At 50.5% G+C, this 20,253-nt stretch overlaps 2 protein-coding genes across 4 annotated transcripts; both read left to right on the top strand.

The window, feature by feature from the left end:
* Window positions 1-1,085: 1,085 nt before the first annotated feature.
* SNX15 (sorting nexin 15) lies at window positions 1,086-15,131 on the top strand. Of its 2 annotated transcripts, none has more exons than XM_066358681.1 (8): window positions 1,086-1,240; window positions 8,703-8,738; window positions 8,955-9,075; window positions 10,733-10,848; window positions 10,948-11,116; window positions 11,406-11,546; window positions 14,219-14,476; window positions 14,776-15,131. In XM_066358681.1, the coding sequence occupies exons 1-8, from the start codon at window positions 1,142-1,144 to the stop codon at window positions 14,880-14,882; spliced, it is 1,047 nt and encodes a 348-aa protein (XP_066214778.1). In that variant the 5' UTR covers window positions 1,086-1,141; the 3' UTR covers window positions 14,883-15,131. The 2 variants fall into 2 exon arrangements, with proteins under 2 accessions (XP_066214778.1, XP_066214767.1); XM_066358670.1 differs by having other exon boundaries at window positions 11,403-11,546.
* Window positions 15,132-17,168: 2,037 nt separating this feature from the next.
* On the top strand, window positions 17,169-20,210 carry SAC3D1 (SAC3 domain containing 1). 2 transcript variants are annotated; one of them, XM_066358646.1, is made up of 3 exons: window positions 17,169-17,285; window positions 17,464-18,044; window positions 19,692-20,210. In XM_066358646.1, the coding sequence occupies exons 2-3, from the start codon at window positions 17,471-17,473 to the stop codon at window positions 20,192-20,194; spliced, it is 1,077 nt and encodes a 358-aa protein (XP_066214743.1). In that variant the 5' UTR covers window positions 17,169-17,285; window positions 17,464-17,470; the 3' UTR covers window positions 20,195-20,210. The 2 variants fall into 2 exon arrangements, with proteins under 2 accessions (XP_066214743.1, XP_066214753.1); XM_066358656.1 differs by having other exon boundaries at window positions 17,170-18,081; window positions 19,664-20,045.
* Window positions 20,211-20,253: the final 43 nt, after the last annotated feature.

Raw genomic sequence — 20,253 nt, 5'->3', positions numbered from 1 at the left:
AAAAAATCTCCTCCCTGGTAGCTCAGTACGTTAGAGTATTTTCCCCCATAGGCCAACGATGCAGGTTCAATCCCCAGTTGGGGCACATACAAGATTCAACCAATGAGTGCATAAATGGGTGGAACAAGTCGGTATTCTCTCTCTCTCTCTCTCTCTCTCTCTCAAATCAATCAGTAAATTAAAAAATGTATGCCCCCACTCTAAGGATGAGAAACCCAAGGTTCCAGTAGTTATGGCAAAGTCATACAGCTAGTAAGAAGTGCCACTTCAGAGCCCATGACACCAGCGTGCTTCTCTCCAGTTCTTTTTGTTTCCCCCTCAACTCATCCAGAAAACGAATTAGGGAGTCCAATGGAGGGAGACAGGAAAATAATTTAGGTACCTCAGGCAAATATCAGACACAATAAAAATTGGGTGAATGGATGAAAGGGAATGGGGAAGCAGAGAAGAAGTCGTTTGAAGACATGTGATGAGGGTTTACGCTCCGATGGGACGGGCCTGATCACTAGGCAGAAATGAGTGATCCAGGCTAACCAGGCCGTGGCGCAGTGGCTAGAGCGTTGAACTGGGATGTGGAGTATCCAGGTTCGAGACCCCGAGGTCGCCAGCTTGAGCACGGGCTCATCTGGTTTGAGCAAAGCTCACCAGCTTGGACCCAAGGTCGCTGGCTCGAGCAAGGGGTCACTCAGCCTGCTGTAGCCCCCTAGTCAAGGCACATATAGGAAATCAATCAATGAACAATTAAGGAACCACAACAAAGAATTGATGTTTCTCATCTCTCTCCGTTCCTGTCTGTCTGTCCCTATCTGTCCCTTTCTCTGACTCTCTCTGTCTCTACCACAAAAAAAGAAAAAAGAAATGAGTGATCCAACTTCCCCAATCCTTAGCCTCAAATCACCTAGTTTACGCTTTACCAACGACCGAGATCTTTTTAGACGCTCCCTTGGCCGCACCTTGGAACCTAGAAATGCGCTGTCACTTGCGACCAGCTCCCTAGGCCGAGGAAGCTGGGCGCAGGCCTAGGAGAGGCCGGGGCTGGTAGCGGCTGACCCGGCGGGGCGGGCACGGGCGCGGGCGCGGGGGCGGAGGCGGCGTGGAGGAGGCGGAGGCCCGCGGTCAGCTCCGCCCCAGCTGGGTTGCCATGTCCCGTCAGGTGAAGGACGACTTCTTGCGACACTACACAGTTTCTGAGCCCAGGACCCACCCCAAGGGCTATACCGAGTACAAAGTGACCGCGCAGGTGAGGTGGCACCCAGGGGGGACCTTACCCTTTTAACAAGAGAGGGGCCGTGTTTTACCTTAAGGTAAAACCTTAAGGCAGGTCGCTGCTGTAAGTTCCCTTTTTGGAAGACAAATAGATCTCCCTTTGAAAGAGAGATTTAGGGGCGAGCCTTCGTTTGCCTCCTTGGCCTTCAGGGGGCGGGGCCATGGGAGGGCGTTGTACTCTTAAAAGGGTGTGGACGGCAGTTCCAGGACCTGCGAGTTGGGGTACCCACGCCCAAAGTGTGATGTCTCGGTATCAAGCCGTGAATTTCTTTAACATGAAATCTCTGGCTTAACCCAAATATTAGTTCTCTAATCTCTCAGAGTAAGTTTTGTTTTTTGTTCATTTACATAAATACCCCTTAAAGAGTTTATTGTTAATTTTCACTTATTTTTTAGATTTATTTATTGATTTTACAGAGAAAGGAGAGAGGGTGGGGGCCGACGGAGGGGACAGTGACAGTGAGTAGTTGTGTCTGGTATGTGCCTTGACCAGGCAAGCCCAGGGTTCCCAACAGCGACTTCAGCATTCCACGCTCTATCCACTCCACCACCACAGGCCAGTCAATTGTTAATTTTTATTTTTTATTGATTTTTAGAGGGAGAGGGAGAGAGAAAAACATCGATTTTCCACTTATTTCTGCATTCACTGGCTTTTTTTTTTTTTAATTTTTTTATTTGAGAGTCAGAGGAAGAGGGGGTAGGGAAAGAGAAGCATCAACTTGTTTCACTTAGCATGGGTTGATTTTTTTGTACGTGCCCTGACCAGGATGGAACTTACAACCTTGGCAAAATGGGACGATGCTCTTACTAACTGAGCTACCCAGCCGGGGCAAGAGTTTATTCTTATTTATTTATTTACTTACTTCTTAAGAGAGAGGAGGGGAGACAGACAGGCTCCCGCATGCTCCCCGACTGGGATCCACCCAGCAAATCCCCCAACCCTCCTACCCGGGTCTGGAGCCAATGCTGGAATCAACCTAGCTATCCTCAGCGCCTGAGGCAGACGCTAGAACCAATGGAGCCACTGGCTGCAAAAGGGGAAGAGAGAGAGAGAGGGGGAGAGAGAGGGGAAGAGAAGCAGATGGTGGCTTCTCAGGTGTGCCCTGACCGGGGTCATACCCAGGACGAATGCATGCCAGGCCAACACTCTATCCCTAAGCAACCAGCCTGGCCCAATAATAATAACAAAAATAACAATAGAAACAGTATAGGCGCTGGCCAGGTAGTACAGTTGGTTGGAGTGTTTTCCAGAGACAGCAAGGTTGAGGGAGTTCCATCCTTGGTCAGGGCACACATGAGAGTCAGCCAATGAATGCATAAATAAGTGGAACAACAAATCAATGTTTCTCTTTCTCTTTCCCTTGTTTCCTCTCTCTCTAAAGTCAATAAATTTAAAAAAAAAAAATAGAAATTGGCCCTGGCCTAGCTCAGTTGGTTAGAGCCTCGTCCAGACATGCCAAGGTTGCGGGTTAGATCTCTGGTTAGGGCTCATACAAGAATCAACCAATGCCAGACCAGGCGGTGGCGCAGTGGATAGAGCATTGGACTGGGATGCAGAGGACCCAGGTTCAAGACCTCGAGGTCACCAGCTTGAGTGTGGGCTCATCTGGTTTGAGCAAAGCTCACCAGCTTGGACCCAAGGTCGCTGGCTCGAGCAAGGGGTTACTTGGTCTGCTGAAGGCCCGCGGTCAAGGCACATATGAGAAAGCAATCAATGAACAACTAAAGTGTCGCAACGAAAAACTGATGATTGATGCTTCTCATCTCTGTCTGTTTCTATCTGTCCCTATCTCTCTCTCTCTCTGACTCTCTCTCTGTCTCTGTAAAAAAAAAAAAAAAAAAAAAAAATCAACCAATGACAGCATGAATAAGCGGAACAAATCAATGTCTCTCTCCCTCGCTCTCTAAAAGTCAGTAAATATTTAAAATAAATAAAAGAGAAACAGTATAATAGAATATCTATAGAATGAAGTACAACAAGTGGTTGGGGAAAGACTTCACTGTAAACTTTCCTGTACCTTTAGAATGTGAAGTAGGCAACTTTGAAACTGGTGCAGTAGTAACTATTAAAGTGGAGCAGAAATATAAAGACACTTTCATAAGGGCAAACCCTAGAAGTTTAAAATAAGCTTTCCCCAAGTCTTTAGAATGCCTTCCTCATGTCTAAAAATACAATTAAAAAGTCCCGCCTGACCAAGTGGTGGCACAGTGGATAGAGCGTCGGACTGGGACGCAGAGGACCCAGGTTCGAGACCCCAAGGTTGCCAGCTTGAGCGCGGGCCCACTTGGTTTGAGCAAGGCTCACCAGCTTGGACCCAAGGTTGCTGGCTCAAGCAAGGGGTCACTCGGTCTGCTGTAGCCCCCAGTCAAGGCACATATGAGAAAGCAATCAATGAACAACTAAGATGCCACAACGAAGAATTGATGCTTCTCATCTCTCTCCCTTCCTGTCTGTCTGTCCCTATCTGTCCCTCTCTCTGTCACACACACACACACACACACTAAATAAATAAATAAATAATAATAAAAAAAGTCCCTGCGGGGTGGGGAAGGATAGGTGTATGTCGTAGGACTGTAACATCCCATAAATCTTCTGACTTTTTAAGCAAGTAATGTGTATTACTTTTATAACTTTTTTTTTTTTTCATTTTTCCGAAGCTGGAAACGGGGAGGCAGTCAGACAGACTCCCACATGCGCCCGACTGGGATCCACCCGGCACGCCCACCAGGGGGCGATGCTCTGCCCCTCCGGGGGGTCGCTCTGTTGCATCCAGAGCCATTCTAGCGCCTGAGGCAGAGGCCACAGAGCCATCCTCAGCGCCCAGGCCAACTTTGCTCCAATGGAGCCTTGGCTGCGGGAGGGGAAGAGAGAGACAGAGAGGAAGGAGGGGGGGGGGTGGAGAAGCAGATGGGCGCTTCTCTTGTGTGCCCTGGCCAGGAATCAAACCCGGGACTCCTGCAAGCCAGGCCGACGCTCTACCGCTGAGCCAACCGGCCAGGGCATAACTTTTTTAAATTTATTGATTGATTTTAGAGAGACAGAGAGGGAAGCATTTATTTGTTGTTCCACTTAGTTGTGCATTCAGTGGTTGCTTCCCATATATGTGCCCTGACTGAGGATCAAACCCACAACCTTGGTATTTCCAGATGACACTCTAACCGACTGAGCTAACCAGCCAGGGCCTACTTTTATAACTTTTAAAGAGAAATAATTTTCCCTCCCTTATCCCCATTTGTCATCTTCATAGGAACCACTGCTGCTAGTTTCTTTTTGTTGTTGTTGTTTTTTTAATATATTCCTTTTAGAGAGGAGAGGGAGAAACAGAGAGAGAGAGAGAGGAGAGACAAAGAGAGAGAAGGGGGGGAGGAGCAGGAAGCATCAACTCCCATATGTGCCTTGACCAGGCAAGCCCAGAGTTTCGAACCGGCAACCTCAGCATTTCCAGTTCGACGCTTCATTCACTGCACCACCACAGGTCAGGCAGCTAGTTTCTTATTTATCCTAGGAAATAAACTCTAAATTAAAAGCAAATGTAGCCTGACCTGTGGTGGCACAGGGGATAAAGTGTTGACCTGGAACACTGAGGTCGCTTGTTCGAATCCCCTGGTTTACCTGGTCAAGGCACATATGGGAGTTGATGCTTCCTGTTCCTCTCCCCTTCTCTCTCTCTCTCTCTCTGTCTGTCTTCCTTCCTCTCTCTCTCTCTCTCAAATGAATAAATACAAAAAAAAAGCAAAAGTACATACCCATTTTATTATTACTTACACACAGTAAGTGGTAGTTTGCACCTTGCTTTTTTTTACTTGCTGATATTCCTCAATTTTTTATTGTTTCATCTTTAAAAAAATGTTTTTTAAAGAGAGAGATAGAGGAAGGGAGAGAGAGAGAAGAAAAAGGGAGGGAAGGAGGGAGGGAGAGAGAGAGAGAGAAGCCTCAACTCATAGTTCCACTTAGTTGTGCATTGATTGCTTCTCATACATGCCTTGACCTGGGATCAACCAGCAACCTCAGGTTCAAGCCAGCAACTTCAAGATTGAGCCAGCGGCCCCAGGCTCGAGCCGAAGACCTTGGGGTTTCAACCTGGAGACCTCAGCATTCCAGGTTGATGCTCTATCTACTGTGCCACCACCGGTCAGGCTTAAAGTGTTTTGTTTCGTTTTTTAATTTTTCTATTGATTTGAGAGAGAGAGAGAGGAAGGGAGATAAAAAGAGGGGGAGGTAGAGAGTGCGAAGCATCAACTCGTTTAACTTAGTTGTGCCATTTAGTTGTGTACTCATTGATTGCTTCTCATATGTGCCCTGGCGGGGGGGTTGAACCCGAGACCTCTGATGCGCTGCATTAAGGCTTTATCCACTGAGCCATCTGGGCAGGGCCTTTAAATTATTTAAACTGAAACATAATTTTCATGATGTAACAGGCACAAATCTTAGGTATACATCTTAATAATTTTTACATATGTAAACATCTGTGCATACACCATTCAGATCAAGATATAGACATTTCCACCTGACCCATGGTAGTGCAGTAGATAGAGCATTGATCTGGGACATTGAGGTCCCAAGTTCAAAACCCTGAGGTTTCCAGCTTGAGCGCGGGCTTACCAATTTGAGCACGGGCTAATCTGGCTCGAGCATAGCCTCTTCAGTTAGACCGTGGGGTCCCTGGCTTGAGTTGTGGGATCATCAACATAATCCCATGGTCACTGGCTTGAGCCTATAGGTCACTGGCTTGAAGCCCAAGGTCGCTGGCTTTACTGTCTCTGCTGTAGCCCCCTGGTCAAGGCACATATGAGAAAGCAATCAATGAATAACTAAGGTGCCTCAACAAAGAATTGATACTTCTCATCTCTCTCCCTTCCTGCCTGTCTCCTGTTTCTCTCTCTCCCTCTTTTTAGGAGATAGAGACAGTCATTTCCATCACCCCAGAAAGTTTCTTTGCACCTTTCCCATTATAGTCCTCCTACAGAGGTAACCACAGCCCCAACTCCTGCCACAATGTGTACTTTTACCTGGTTTTTGGTTTTTTTAAAGATTTTATTTATTCATTATAGAGAAGGGAGAGAGAGAGAGAGAGAGAGAGAGAGAGAGAGAGAAAGAAAGAGAAGGGGGAGGAGCAAGAAGCATCAACTCCCATATGTGCCTTGACCAGGCAAGCCCAGGGTTTTGAACCGGCAACCTCAGTGTTTCCAGGTTGACACTTTATCCACTGCACCACCACAGGTCAGGCTTTTACCTGTTTTTTAACCTCATTGGCACAGCAGGTTCTCTTTGTGTCTGAGCTCTTTCACTCAATATAATGTTTTTGGAATTCATCCGTCTTGCATATGTAAGTAGTTTATTCTTTTTTATTGTTGGGTAGTTATCCATTGTATGAAATATACCAGCATTTTTTCATGTTTGTTTTATTGATTTTAGGGAGAGAGAAAGGGAGAGAGACAGACAGAAACATCAGTCTGTTCCTGTCTGTGCCCTGACCAGGGATCAAACTGGCAACCTCTGTGCTTCAGGACGATGCTCTAACCAACCGAGCCATCTGGCCAGAGCTATCTCACCGTTTCTTTATTCATTCTTCTGTTGCTGGACATTTGGGTTGTTTCTAAAAATTTGTTAGTTTTTATGTGTGAAGTTGTATGAACATACATGTACAAGTCTTTCTTATGGACACATGCACTCATTTCTCCTTGGTATATACCTAGGAGTGGAATTACTGAGTCATATGATAGGCATTTGTGTAGCTTTCCCAGAAATTGGCAATTTTTTTTTTTTTTTCCATTTTTCGAAAGCTGGAAACGGGAAGGCAGACAGACTCCCGCATGTGCCCGACCGGGATCCACCCGGCATGCCCACCAGAGGGCGACGTTCTGCCCCTCTGGGGTGTGGCTCTGTTGCAACCAGAGCCATTCTAGCGCCTGAGGCAGAGGCCACAGAGCCATCCCCAGCGCCCGGGCCATCTTTGCTCCAATGGAGCCTCGGCTGCGGAAGGGGAAGAGAGAGACAGAGAGGAAGGAGAGGGGGAGAGGTGGAGAAGCAGATGGGCACTTCTCCTGTGTACCCTGGCCGGGAATCGAACCCGGGACTCCTGCACGCCAGGCCGACGCTCTACCGCTGAGCCAACCGGCCAGGGCCGAAATTGCCAATTTTTTAAAGTGTTTATTCCATTTTATACTCCCATTCTTCTCAGCATTTGGTATCATCAACATCTTAATTTTTAGCCATTCTTGGTGGGTGTGTACTCATCGGAGTATTTGCATTTCCCTGAAGACAAATGGTGTTGAGTATATTTTAATAATCTTACTGGCCATTCATGTGTCTTCTTTTGTGGGACATGCCTGTTCAAGTATTTTGCCGGAAACATTAATTTGTTCCACTAGTTATGTAACCATTGATTGCTTCTCATACATGCCCTGACCTGGGGCTCAAACTGGGGACCTCAGGGTCGAGCCAGCAACCCCAGGATTGAACTGGCAACCTCGGCGCTCCAGGACAATACTTTATCCACTGTACCACTGGCCAAAGCTGTTTTGCCCAATTTTTAAAGTCAGGTTGTCTGTATTTCCTTTTCAGTATTGAGTGGTAGACATTCTTTATATATTCTGGATATAAGTCCTTTATTAGGTATCTATTCTTCAATGGTTTTTAAAATGTGTTTCTTTTACTTTGAATACTATGTACTACAAGACGTAGGTTGTTATTTTTAAACTATTATGAACATAACAGTGAAAATGGAGTTTTCTTACTACCTCAGGCCCCTGTCTGCTGGTCTGGGGGTCACAAACCCAGTGATGGTTTCTTCTCTGTCCGGGAGTGATCGTCCACGGAAGCCTCCTTCTTTAGGAAGCTGTGGCTCCTGGGGCAGAACCTCGTTCTTTAGAGACCTCGGGTTCTTTGGTTTCAGGAGGAATGGCAGGGATGGCATTTGATAAATGAATAAACTGAGACGCATGATAGAAAAACTGCCCCAAGTTACACGCAAAGTCTCAACCCTTTGAGTAGTACAAACGTGCACGGATGTCCTCGTGCCTCCTGACCATCCAGAGTACGATCGATTTATTTTTAAAATGTGTAAGGCAACATTAAGAAAAGCCAAATATATGTTCTTTTTGTTTCCATAAATTGGATATTAAACAAACATGATTTTAAGTTAATAAAACTGGAACTGGGACTGATTTTTTTTTTTTTTTTAAACAAACACTCCCGGGGTCAGTGAGCATGAAAAAACTCACTACTCAAAGGGCTAAGCCAGGATACCTGATATCAGTGGCCAGTGACCAGGGGCCACTGCCCCTTTGAGGGGGTGCTGGAGGGGCCTGTGATTTTAGCCATTCTTGGTGGGTGTGTAATATCTGGGACGCTGGGGCATCCCAGGATGTCACAGGGTGATGGGATATCAGATGTCAGTCTCTGGTCTCACCTGGTTCTTGCTTTTCTTCCTCAGTTCATCTCAAAGAGAGACCCAGAGGATGTCAAAGAGGTGAGGCTCCTGGGCGGAAAGGGGACCGTTCCCCAATTCCAGATCTGGAAACAGAAAAGGAACAGCCGGTTACTCTGAGGAGACCCGCCCCTATTCTTCTCTGGCCTTGAGAAAAAGGGTGCTGCGACCCTAATACACACACCCTGGGCCAGGCTGGGGGTGAGGAAGGTCACTTCCCGCCATTGCAGGCCCAGGCAAGGCTCACGTCCCTCTTAGGTGGTGGTCTGGAAGCGGTACAGCGACTTCCGCAAGCTGCACGGAGACCTGGCCTACACCCACCGCAACCTCTTCCGCCGCCTGGAGGAGTTCCCTGCTTTCCCCCGCGCCCAAGTGTTTGGTGAGTGTTGAGCTAGGCATTCAGGCCAAAGATGGAGGAGGAGTTGAGCAAAGGGGACCTCTGCTGGTAGGGGCTGGATGGACAGGGACTGACACTCCCTGTAGACATTTCAGCCCTGGCTGATTGCTCAGTGGGTAGGGTGTCGCCAGGGATGCCGAGGTCACCGGCTCCATCCTGGGGTCGTCAGCTTGATCCCAAGAACATAAGGTTGATCCTGAGGGTGTCGGCTGAATCCCAAGGGTGCTGGCTCAACCCTCAAAGTTGCCGGTTCAAGCCCCAGTCAAGGCACATATGAGAAGCAATCAATGGCACAACTAAGTGGAACAACGAATTGATGCCTCTCTCTCTCTCTCTCTCTCTCTCTCTCTCTCTTCTGTCTTTCTCTTCCCCTACTTCCTTTCTCTCAAAAACAAAAAACAAAGACATTTCAGAGAGCTGGAAGGGTCCTTAGAAATGGCATTTTACAGATGGAGACCCTTTAACATTCTTGTCCTCCTTAGCCCAATTTTCAAGATGAAGCAACTGAGGCTCAGGGAAGTGAAGGGGCTGCATCTCTAAGTGGCAGAACCAGAATTCCTACCCACAAGCCCATGTTTCCTATAGACTCACCCTGTGCGGAAAAAGCAGCCACCAGCCACGTGTGGCTAGGAAGCTCCAGAGTATGACGTACTGTTTGGGTCACAAACACACACGCAAAAATATATCTCAGCACTTTATGCATTGATTATCTGTTCAGATGAGAATAATTTGAATTATATTGGGTTAAATAGAAAATATTATTAAAATTAACCTGTTTCTTTTTACTCTTTAATGTGGCTACTAGAAAATTATAAGTTACACCGTCTGTTTCTGTTGGACAGGGTAGATCAGTAGTTGGTTCTCTGGACTCATGAGATGTTCTGTCGCAAGGGGAAGGTTGCTGCTGGCAGGTGTTCCAGGCAGTGGGGAGAGCAGCAGGCTGCTTCCCCAGGCAGAGTGACTGCCAGAGTTAGACAATACCTAGAACAGAACAGTGATATTGTAAAAAAGGGGGGGGGGGCTACTTGCTCTGTGACCTTGGGTAAGTCACTTCCCCTCCCTGGGCCTTACTTTCCTCCTTATTACATCAAAGGCATCTGAAATTATTTTGTTTCTTGTCGGTTGCCTGCCTCCCCCTGGGATATGGTATCCATGAGGCAGAGACCTTGCTTCTCTCTCATTCACCTTGTAAACCTAGCACATAGTAGATGTTCAATAAACATGTGGTAAACAGATGAACAGGAAGATTGGTCCCTTCCTGCAAGCACGCCCACTCCAGGAGGAGTCATGGAAGATTACTGGGAGATTGGGGAGGGGACAAAGCGCTGTTCAGATCCTCTCAGACAGAACCAGGAAAAGTGGCCTAGGGCTTGACCTGTGGTGGCGCAGTGGGGTAAAGTGTTGACCTGGAACACTGAGGTTGCCGGTTCGAAACCCTGGGCTTGCCTGGTCAAGGCACATATGGGAGTTGATGCTTCCTGCTCCTCCCCCTTCCCTCTCTCTCTCTCTCTCTCTCTCTCTCTCACTCCTCTCTCTCTAAAAATCAATTAAAAAAAAAAAGACAAAAAAAAGTGGCCTAGGGACCGGAGGCCCTGGAAGTCACTGCTTCTCTTCCTGCCCCTTTTCCTGGGGGCTGCAGGCCGGTTCGAAGCCTCGGTGATTGAGGAGCGGCGGAAGGGGGCAGAGGACTTGCTTCGCTTCACTGTGCATATCCCTGCGCTCAACAACAGCCCCCAACTCAAAGAGTTCTTCCGGGTATGTGTGCCTGCTCGTCCCCCTCCCTGGCACCTGGGAAACTTCCTGCCCACCAGTTGGACCCTGTGACTCCTCCTGGCTGGTCTTTCTCTCCTGCAGGGTGGGGAGGTAACGCGGCCCTCCCAGGTGTCCAGGGACCTGCAAATCCTGCCACCCCCTCTGATCCCCACACCGCCCCCTGAGGAGCCCCAGCCACCACCTGATGAGTCCTGGTTGCCCCAGCCACTCCCTGCGGAGAAGAGGGGCCTTGAGGTGTTGGAGGTGCCAGGTACATTGGGCTTGGGGAGAAGGCCAAGGCCGGAGGGCGCAGAGTGGGGTGGGGGCACAGGCCCTCCCCAGTAATCTTAGTTGAAAGCCTGGGATATGTTCCCACTCTTCTACCTCTAACCTGCCGGGAGCTCTGCACAAAGGCGTCTAGGCTTCAATGTCATCATCTGTAAAATGGGCATAGACCCTCAGAATGGGCTTGTCTGTGCCCATGGTGCTGCAAGGATTCGGTGATAGTTCCATTTGGAAAGCTGTGACATGAATGTCCCCAATGATCTATTCCTCAGCAGACCCCCTGCCATCCAGCCCTGCCCAGGAGGCCCTGGATCTCCTCTTTAACTGTGGGAGCACCGAAGAGGCATCTAGTTCCCCTGCCCAAGGCCCCCTCACTGAGGCTGAGCTCGCCCTCTTCGACCCCTTCTCCAAGGAAGGTAATAAGCTGGGAAAATCAGAGGGAGGGCTGGCAGAAGATCCTTCAGGGCAGGGAGGCAGGCCGAGCCTCCAGCGAGCCTGTGCTGCCTGTATAGATCTGAGAAAGGGCCCTGGCCAGCCGGATCAGTAGATAGAGAATCGGACCAGCGCATGGACGCCCTGGGTTCGATTCCTGGTCAGGGCACACAGGAGAAACGACCATCTGCTTCTCTCTCCTTTCTCTCCCTCTTCCCCTTCTGCAGCCAATGGCTTGATTGGTTTGAGCCTTGGCCCTGGGCACTGAGGATAGCTTGTTGGTCTGAGTGTCAGCCTCTGGCACTAAAAATTGCTTGGATGATTAAAGCATCGTCCCCAGACATGGGTTGCCAGATGGGTCCCAGTCCAGGCACATGCAGGAGTCTGTCTCACTGTCTCCCCTCCTCTCACTTAGAAAGAAAAAGGAAAAAGAGAAAAATATCTGAGAAAGGTGCCCTCTCTGAGTAATGACAGTTTCAATAAGAATTAGAAGAAGATGTCATAACTCTGTGCCAGGGCTTGGCATGCTGGATGGCCCTGTACAATGAGTAAACATGGAAGAATGAAATAAGCTACTTCCTGTGATGAGATCTTCACCCTGAGAAAGCTCTGGAATGAGCAGGGGTTGCACTGCTTTGGGAGGGTTTGAGTTGCAAGATCCAGGTAGGGGTTTCCTGGCTGGCTCAAGGTCTGGCTGTAGATCCCGTTGGTCAAGGGAGGGTCAGGCCTGGGCTCAGAGATCACAGGGGAAGGCCCTGGAGCAGCTGCTGTCATACAGGGGCATCAAGATGGAGGGTGCCCCATGGAGGTCCAGGTCCTGAGCTCTTGGCACTGAGATCCAGGGACCTGACAGTCCCAGGCTCTGAGACACTGGATCTCTTCATTGTGAAATTCCCTGAGTTTATACTGTTGCTGCAGCTGGGGTGTTGAAAGGGCTGATTTCACTTTGGGATCATCATGAATCAGCTTCATTTTGTTCATTCCTCAACAGTCTCTCTAAGCCCATTTTGTCAGCTTCTCTTCTTCACCTTTTAATGACCTCCTGGCAGACCAGAAGCTTTCTGATCAGTTTCAGGCTTTGAGCTCTCTCACCCATGGCTCTGATCCAAATCAGGACCATGGTACCTCTTCTGGCTCTCAGTGCCAGCCACCCCGCCCCACTCAGGCCTGGCTGGGAGCCCAGCACCAGGGGCCATAGTGACCAGGAGTATGAGGAGAGTTCTTCTGTTCCTTCTAATTATGCCCCCCCTTCCTCCAACCCCTCCAAGGCTGGGGAGGAGGAAGAAGGAGTTGGAGGGGAAAGGCAAGGGGGTGGTGTCACTGAGACTAACGTACCCAGCTCTGAGAGGCAAGTGAACAAGTACCCCACCTTGCTTCAGCCTGGGGTGCCAGGTGCCCAGATACCGAGACAGAAACCTATCAGGACTCCTCCAAGGTGGTTCCCATGAGACATTCCCTTGGCGCATGGGAATACTCACAGCCTTGACCTCAAAGCCAGGAACTGCTGTTTGCTCAGATGCTACCTCGTCTTCTTACTCTACTCTTGTGGGCACGCCCCAGCAAGCCTCTCCCCGTCGGAACTCTCCAGGAAGAGTGGCACTGTCTCTCTTCACCACAGACACCAAACCCTTGAACTCAAGTATGAGGGCATCCCCAAAATGCTTCTGCCTCTGCTCCGCTGGCAACACGGAGGGCTGCAGGTCCAGCTGGGACATGAGATGTCATCTTCCCATCCCACAGGCGGCCCCCGGTCTGCTCACGGGGCTACTTGGCTGGGGTTGGAGCGACACCCACCCTTCCATCTCGAGGCCAGTGCTGTGCCACGGTGCTTCCTGCTCCTGCACCTTCCCTTCAGAGGCCCTTTTATCACAGACTCACCAGATCACTAGTCGTCTTTTGTATAATCCGCAGAGGAACTAACTGTTCGACCAACTCTTTGCCAGTCCTGGGGAATACAGTGAGCCCTTTTCTTAGGAATATAAGGATATCTACTCCCCAGCATTTTCATGTGTGGGGGCTCAGCTGAAATTATAAAACTTCAAGAAAAGCTCTAAGATTCTAAGGCTTGGAGTATTTCTACCTAGTCTAGCATCCTTCAGTTAAACTTTATGGAGGATGCCTGACCTGTGGCGGTGCAGTGGATAAAAGCATCGACTTGGAACACTGAGGTCGCCGGTTCAAAACCCTAGGCTTGCCCGGTCAAGGCACATATGGGAATTGAAGCTTCCTGCTCCTCCCCCCCTTCTCTCTCTCTTTCTCTCTCTCTCTCTCTCTCTCCCCCCTCTAAAATGAATAAATAAATAAAAATAATTTAAAAAAACACACACAAAAAAACTTTATGGAGGAAATTCTTGGATTAATAGATCAACTGTAGTCAGGAGGGAAGTAGGACCAGTGACCTAGAACTTGCAAATAAATGTTAATGTGTACCTAAAGAAAGAACTAGGAAGGTAGGCTGGTTTTATGAACTCTGTGAATCAAATGGATCATGGCTAGTTTGCTATGCACAGTATCTTCTGGATTGTCCAGGCAGGCACTCCTCCCCTCCACCTGGGACAGGTTTGGTTCCTTAATGGGCAAGAGAGGTCTGGGGATGGGCAGCAGGCCCTAGGAAAGGAAGGGCCAGTCTGGCCTGAGTTCTCCATATCTGATTCAGAATGTGCAGGCCCCAGTCCGACCCACATAGGTGAGCTGGCAGCAATGGAGGCAGAGTCTGGGAGACTGGACCAGGAGCCTTGGGAGCCAGGAGGGCCGGAGGAGGAAGAGGATGAGGAAAAAGGGCCCACCCCTGCCTATCTGAGCCAAGCCACAGAACTCATCACCCAGGCTCTGCGGGAAGAGAAGGCAGGCGCCTACCCTGCAGCGCTGCAGGGCTACCGAGATGGCGTGCACATCCTGCTTCAGGGCGTTCCAGGTGAGCAGGACTGGAGTGAGGAGGGTCAGGCCTGGGGTCCTGGTGGTACAGTGAAGGGAAGGTAAAGTGAAGAACTACCAAGTCAAGGATGAGAATTGCTCTTCACTGACCAGCTATATAACCTTGGCAGTCTCTCGACCTCGTATAGCCTCAGTGTTTTTGTTTGTAAAATGGGGAGAATAGATCTGATCCCCAGGGAAGGGGAAAGACACCCAACTATGCTTTGTGAAATATAGTATGAGGTGCTAGACCAGGGTTCTGAACCCAGGTAACTCAGCTGAGCCGTTCTCTCTCCACAGATGACCCACTGCCTGCCCGGCGGGAAGGAGTGAAGAAGAAGGCAGCCGAGTACCTCAGGCGGGCGGAAGAAATCCTGCACCTACACCTGTCCCAGGTCCCACCCTGAGGAGTGACCCTTCCCCCGGACTCAAGCTGCAGCACTGCCAGCAACCCCGTCTCCTCTCCTGGGGGCCTGGCCCTATCTCCTGGTCTTATAACTCCAGAGGCCATTTCTGTATGTAACTGGACCAAGAATATGAACAATAATGACTTCTCAGTTCCCTAACGACACCCGCCAGTATGGAATCAGGCACTCACACTTCTGCCTGTCTCTACCCCCCCCCCCCCCCGCCCCGTGTTTATCTTGATGTGAGTAGTACCTCTGGTCATTAAACTCTGTTGACTCTTCTAGAACTGGGGTCTGTAAACTGGCCTGCAGCCAAATCGGGCTCACTACCTTTTTTTTTTTTTTTTGGTAAGGTTTTTTTTTTTGTTCGAATGGTTTTTACAAGTGTTTATTTTTTTTAATATATTTTTTAAGACTTTATTTATTCATTTTAGAGAGGAGAGAAGGAGAAGAGAGAGAGAGAGAAGAGGGGAGGAGCAGGAAGCATCAACTCCCATATGTGCCTTGACCAGGTAATCCCAGGGTTTTGAACCGGCGACCTCAGCATTCCAGGTCGACGCTTTATCCACTGCGCAACCACAGGTCAGGCGGTTTTTACAGGTTTTAATAGTTGAAAAATATCAAAAGAAGAACGTTCCGTGACAGGTTAAAATGATACGAAATTTAAGTATCTAAAAATACAATTTTACTGGAACACCAGGCTCTTTCAGTTGGTACCATCTGTGGCTGCTTTCTCGCTACACCAGCAGGCTTGAATACCTGGGGGTCAAAAATGTAGTTTCCACAGAAAGTCCAAAAACATTTACTATTTGGCGTTTTGCAGAAAATTTGCTGACTTCTACTTGAATCTATGTAAACACAAATTAAAATAATTAAAAAGCCTGACCAGGCTGGCCTGACCTGTGGTGGCGCAGTGGGATAAAGCGTCGACCTGGAACACTGAGGTCGCCGGTTCGAAACCTTGGGCTTGCCTGGTCAAGGCACATATGGGAGTTGATGCTTCCTGCTCCTCCCCCTTCTCTCTCTCTCTGTCTCTCTCTCTCACTCCTCTCTCTCTAAAAAATCAATAAATAAAATATTTAAAAAAAAAAAAAAAAAGCCTGACCAGGCCTGACCTGTGGTGGTGCAGTGGATAAAGTGTCAACCTGGAAACGAGGTTGCCAGTTCAAAACCCTGGGCTTGCCTGGTCAAGGCACATATGGGAGTTGATGCTTTCTGCTCCTCCCTCCTTCTCTCTCTCTCTCTCTCTCTCCCCTCTCTATAATGAATAAATAAAATCTTTATAAAAATAAAAATAAAATAAACTTTCCTTTAAAAAAAAAAAGAAGAAGCCTGACGAGGCGGTGGCGCAGTGGATAAAGCGTCGAACTGGGATGCTGAGGACAGGTTCGAGATCCCGAGGTCGCCAGCTTGGATCAAGGTCGCTGTCTCAAGCAAGTCACTCGGTCTGCTGAAGGCCCACAGTCAAGGCACATATGAGAAAGCAATCAATGAACTAAGGTGTCACAACGAAAAACTGATGATTGATGCTTCTCATCTCTCTCCATTCCTGTCTGTCTGTCCCTATCTATCCCTCTCTCTGTCTCTCTAAAAAAAAAATCATTAAAAAAATTTGGGGGGGGCCCTGGCTGGTTGGCTCAGTAGTAGAGCGTCGGCCTGGCGTGCAGAGGTCCCGGGTTCGATTCCTGACCAGGGCACACAGGAGAGGCGCCCATCTGCTTCTCCACCCCTCCCTCTCTCCTTCCTCTCTGTCTCTCTCTTCCCCTCCCGCAGCCGAGGCTCCATTGGAGCAAAGATGGCCCGGGCACTGGGGATGGCTCCTTGGCCTCTGCCCCAGGCGCTAGAGTGGCTCTGGTCGCGACAGAGCGACGCCCCGGAGGGGCAGAGCATCGCCCCCTGGTGGGCAGAGCATCGCCCCTGGTGGGCGTGCCGGGTGGATCCCGGTCGGGCGCATGCGGGAGTCTGTCTGACTGTCTTTCCCTGTTTCCAGCTTCAGAAAAATACCAAAAAAAAAAAAAATTTTTTTTGGCTGACCTCTGATTTAGAAAACGGGGAGAATAATCTCCAAGGAAACAGTGGAAAATAACAGTAAGGCCAATTGGGCCAGTTTATAGGTGGAAAGATGGTGGAGAAGACGCCAACGCTGGCTTACCTACGCCGCAGAGGTGGGCGCCCAAAGGCAAACACTCTTCTAAAGTGCGCAGGGTCCTGGGTGGGCGTGGCCCCCTGCCTGTCCGCCCCCCTGCAAAGCGATTGTTTGCGGAAGAGCCTACAAAGCGGTGCCTCATGGGAACTGCCCAGGCTCTGCGCGGCGCATTATACCGGCGTTTGCGGGCTCTGAGCGCGCGGCACAGATAATGGCAATGAACTACAACGCAGTGCATCACGGGAGGCCTGCTTGAGGTTTTTGAGGGAGGTGTCACCTCGGTGGCAGGGGGTGCGGTTGCTGGACGTGTGGCGGGACGCATATATTACCCCCGTCTTCGGGTGTCTGCCAGTCTGGGCGCCCCCCCCCCCCCGCAGAATAGGGCGAGGGACCGGTGCCGTCCTCGCAATGCGAGTCCCCGTCCTCTCCCCCCAGCCCCCCAATGCCCGACTGTGCGCTGCCTGTGGGCACATGCCCGGATATGTGCCCGGCCGCCGAGCGCGCCCGACGCGAAAAAGAGGGCCGCCTGCATCGCTTCGAGGTGGCGCCGGGGTGGTGCGGAACCCGGCCCCGCGTTGACCCTCAGCGCGCTGTGAAGGAGTACAGCCGGCCTGCCGCGGGCAAGGCCCGACCCGAGCCGAGCCAGCTCCGACCGCCATCCGTGCTTCTGGCCACCGTGCGCTATCTGGCCGGCGACGTGGCCGAGTGCGCCGACGCGTCCCGCGCGGAGGTGGCCAGCTTCGTGGCGGACAGGTTGCGCGCTGTGAGGCTGGACCTGGCCTTGCAGAGCGCGGCCGACGCCGAGGCGGCGGTGGTGCTGGAAGCGGCGCTGGCTGTGCTGCTGGCGGTGGTGGCGCGGCTCGGGCCCAGTGCAGGGCACGGGAAAGTGGACCCGGTGCTACTGCAGGCCCAGGTGCATGAGGGCTTCGGTTCGCTGCGGCGCTGCTACGCGCGGGGCGCCGGGCCGCACCCCCGCCAGGCCGCCTTCCAGGGCCTCTTCTTGCTCTATAACCTGGGTGAGTCGGGGTCCCAGATGTGGGACAGAACGTGGGGGCGGGGGACCCTACCTGTGGACAGTGGATGTGGGAGGAAAAGAGCTTTAAATTCTCACCTTTAGTCCCAACCCCCCACCCGCGCCCCTGCCTCTTAAATGGTTGTCAAGTCAAACCCCAAGGTCCACCAACCCCCGCTATGGGCCTTCACACCTGTCCCTCTTTGGTTCAGGTTTCTCCTAGTAAAAGTGGAGGGCATGGAGTTGGAACAAGAAAGTTGGTCTACCCTGACCAGGCGGTGGCGCAGTGGATAGAGCATCAGACTGGGATGCCAAGGACCCAGGTTCGAGACCCCGAGTTCATCAACTTGAACGCGGGCTCATCTGCTTTAAGCAAAGCTCACCGGCTTGGACCCAAGGTCGCTGGCTTGATCAAGAGCTTAGTCTGCTGAAGGCCCGTGGTCAAGGCACATATGAGAAAGCAATCAATGAAAAACTAATGATTGATGCTTCTCATCTCTCAATTTCTGTCTGTCTGTCCCTGTCTGATTCTCTCTCTATAAAAAAAAAAAAAAAAAAAAAAGTTGGTCTAGATAGTGATTTTTCAAATTTAAAAACTTCCATTCAGTGTTGCAAAGCATCGGAGAACACCCATGTCCTTGAAATATCGGAGACATGTTTCAAGACTTAGGTCCTTTCTGTGGATGGATGGTGCATTCTAATACTGCAAATCCTATTTAAATATTATCAGTATTATAAATATACTCCCACTAATGGGCCAGAAACCTCAGTTTACAAAAGTGGCCAAAGCTTCCAGTGTCCATGATTCTTCTGAAAGGGACGCAGGGGCAGTGTCTTTTGCCCCTGAAAAAGAAGAAATGGCCTTATTAGGCAGACAGGGGAAGTTGGAGCCTAGCCCGTGCCCTCATTTGTGGGGCGGGCTGCACAGCGGAGAAAGAGCTGGGCTCCAAGTAAGAAAACTCATGTTTGATTGGATCGTGTTCTTCTACATATGAACCGTAGGACAATTACAGACAAGTCAATAAATTGTCTAGGCCTGTTTTCCTCATCCATAAACACTGCCTTACTTTATTTTTATTTATTTTACAGAGACAGAGAGAGTCAGAGAGAGGGATAGATAGGGACAGACAGACAGGAACGGAGAGAGATGAGAAGCATCAATCATCAGTTTTTTGTTGCGACACCTTAGTTGTTCATTGATTGCTTTCTCATATGTGCCTTGACCGCGGGCCTTCAGCAGACCAAGTAACCCCTTGCTCGAGCCAGCGACCTTGGGTCCAAGCTGGTGAGCTCTGCTCAAACCAGATGAGCCCGCGCTCAAGCTGGCGACCTCGGGGTCTTGAACCTGGGTCCTCTGCATCCCAGTTCGATGCTCTATCCATTGCACCACCGCCTGGTCAGGCTGCCTTACTTTATTTTGAGGATCCAGACTTTGAAGGGACAGCCTCAGTGGCTCAGGAAGGGCTGGTGGGAAAAGGGGAGGGGAGGTGGCTTGGCTTGCCCTAGGGGAAGGGTTTGGCCAGAGCAGGTTGGTTGGCTGGACTGATTTGGGGAGACGGGCTTGGTGGAGGACTGGAGCACGGGCTGGGATCGAAGGTGGGCTTGTTCTTAGGATCCGTCCAGGTCTCACCCCAGCCTCCCATTCTCACAGGCTCCGTGGAGGCCCTTCAGGAGGTACTGCAGCTGCCCGCTGCCCTGCGTTCCTGCCCAGCCCTACGCAAGGCCCTGGCTGTGGATGCGGCCTTCCGTGAAGGTAATGCCGCCCGCCTGTTCCGCCTGCTCCGAACCCTGCCATACCTGCAGAGCTGCGCGGTGCAGGGCCATGTGGGCCATGCCCGCCGCAGAGCACTGGCCTGCCTGGCTCGTGCCCTGAGCACCCACAAGGGCCAGACCTTACCCCTGGGATTCATGGTCCACCTGCTGGCCCTGGATGGCCCTGCGGAGGCACGGGACCTGTGCCAGGCCCATGGACTACCCTTGGATGGACAAGAGAGAGTTGTGTTCCTGAGGGGTCGCTACACTGAAGAAGGGCCGCCTCCTGCCGGGACCTGCAAAGTGCTGGTGGGGAACAAACTGGGAGGACGCAGCCTGGAGGAAGTAGTCATGGCAGAGGAAGAAGATGACGGTGCGGACAGACCCCAGTCCTGCGAATGAGGAGGGGCCGTGCAGTCTCCCAGAGCCCAGCACTGGGTCTGAGCACTTGGGTTTCTTTG

This window comes from Saccopteryx leptura, chromosome 1, assembly GCF_036850995.1.
Source record: "Saccopteryx leptura isolate mSacLep1 chromosome 1, mSacLep1_pri_phased_curated, whole genome shotgun sequence".
NCBI classification, from domain to species: domain Eukaryota; kingdom Metazoa; phylum Chordata; class Mammalia; order Chiroptera; family Emballonuridae; genus Saccopteryx; species Saccopteryx leptura.
This window is presented reverse-complemented; position numbering and strand designations above follow the sequence as displayed.

Excerpts from the sequence above, each read along its gene's own strand:
- SAC3D1 (XM_066358646.1), top strand. The coding sequence starts at position 17,471 with ATGCCCGACTGTGCGCTGCCTGTGGGCACATGCCCGGATATGTGCCCG. Across the intron at positions 18,045-19,691 it reads CTTCTTGCTCTATAACCTGG|GCTCCGTGGAGGCCCTTCAG; the intron begins GTGAGTCGGGGT and ends CCATTCTCACAG.
- SNX15 (XM_066358670.1), top strand. The coding sequence starts at position 1,142 with ATGTCCCGTCAGGTGAAGGACGACTTCTTGCGACACTACACAGTTTCT. Across the intron at positions 9,076-10,732 it reads CCCCCGCGCCCAAGTGTTTG|GCCGGTTCGAAGCCTCGGTG; the intron begins GTGAGTGTTGAG and ends TGGGGGCTGCAG. Across the intron at positions 11,547-14,218 it reads CGACCCCTTCTCCAAGGAAG|AATGTGCAGGCCCCAGTCCG; the intron begins GTAATAAGCTGG and ends TATCTGATTCAG.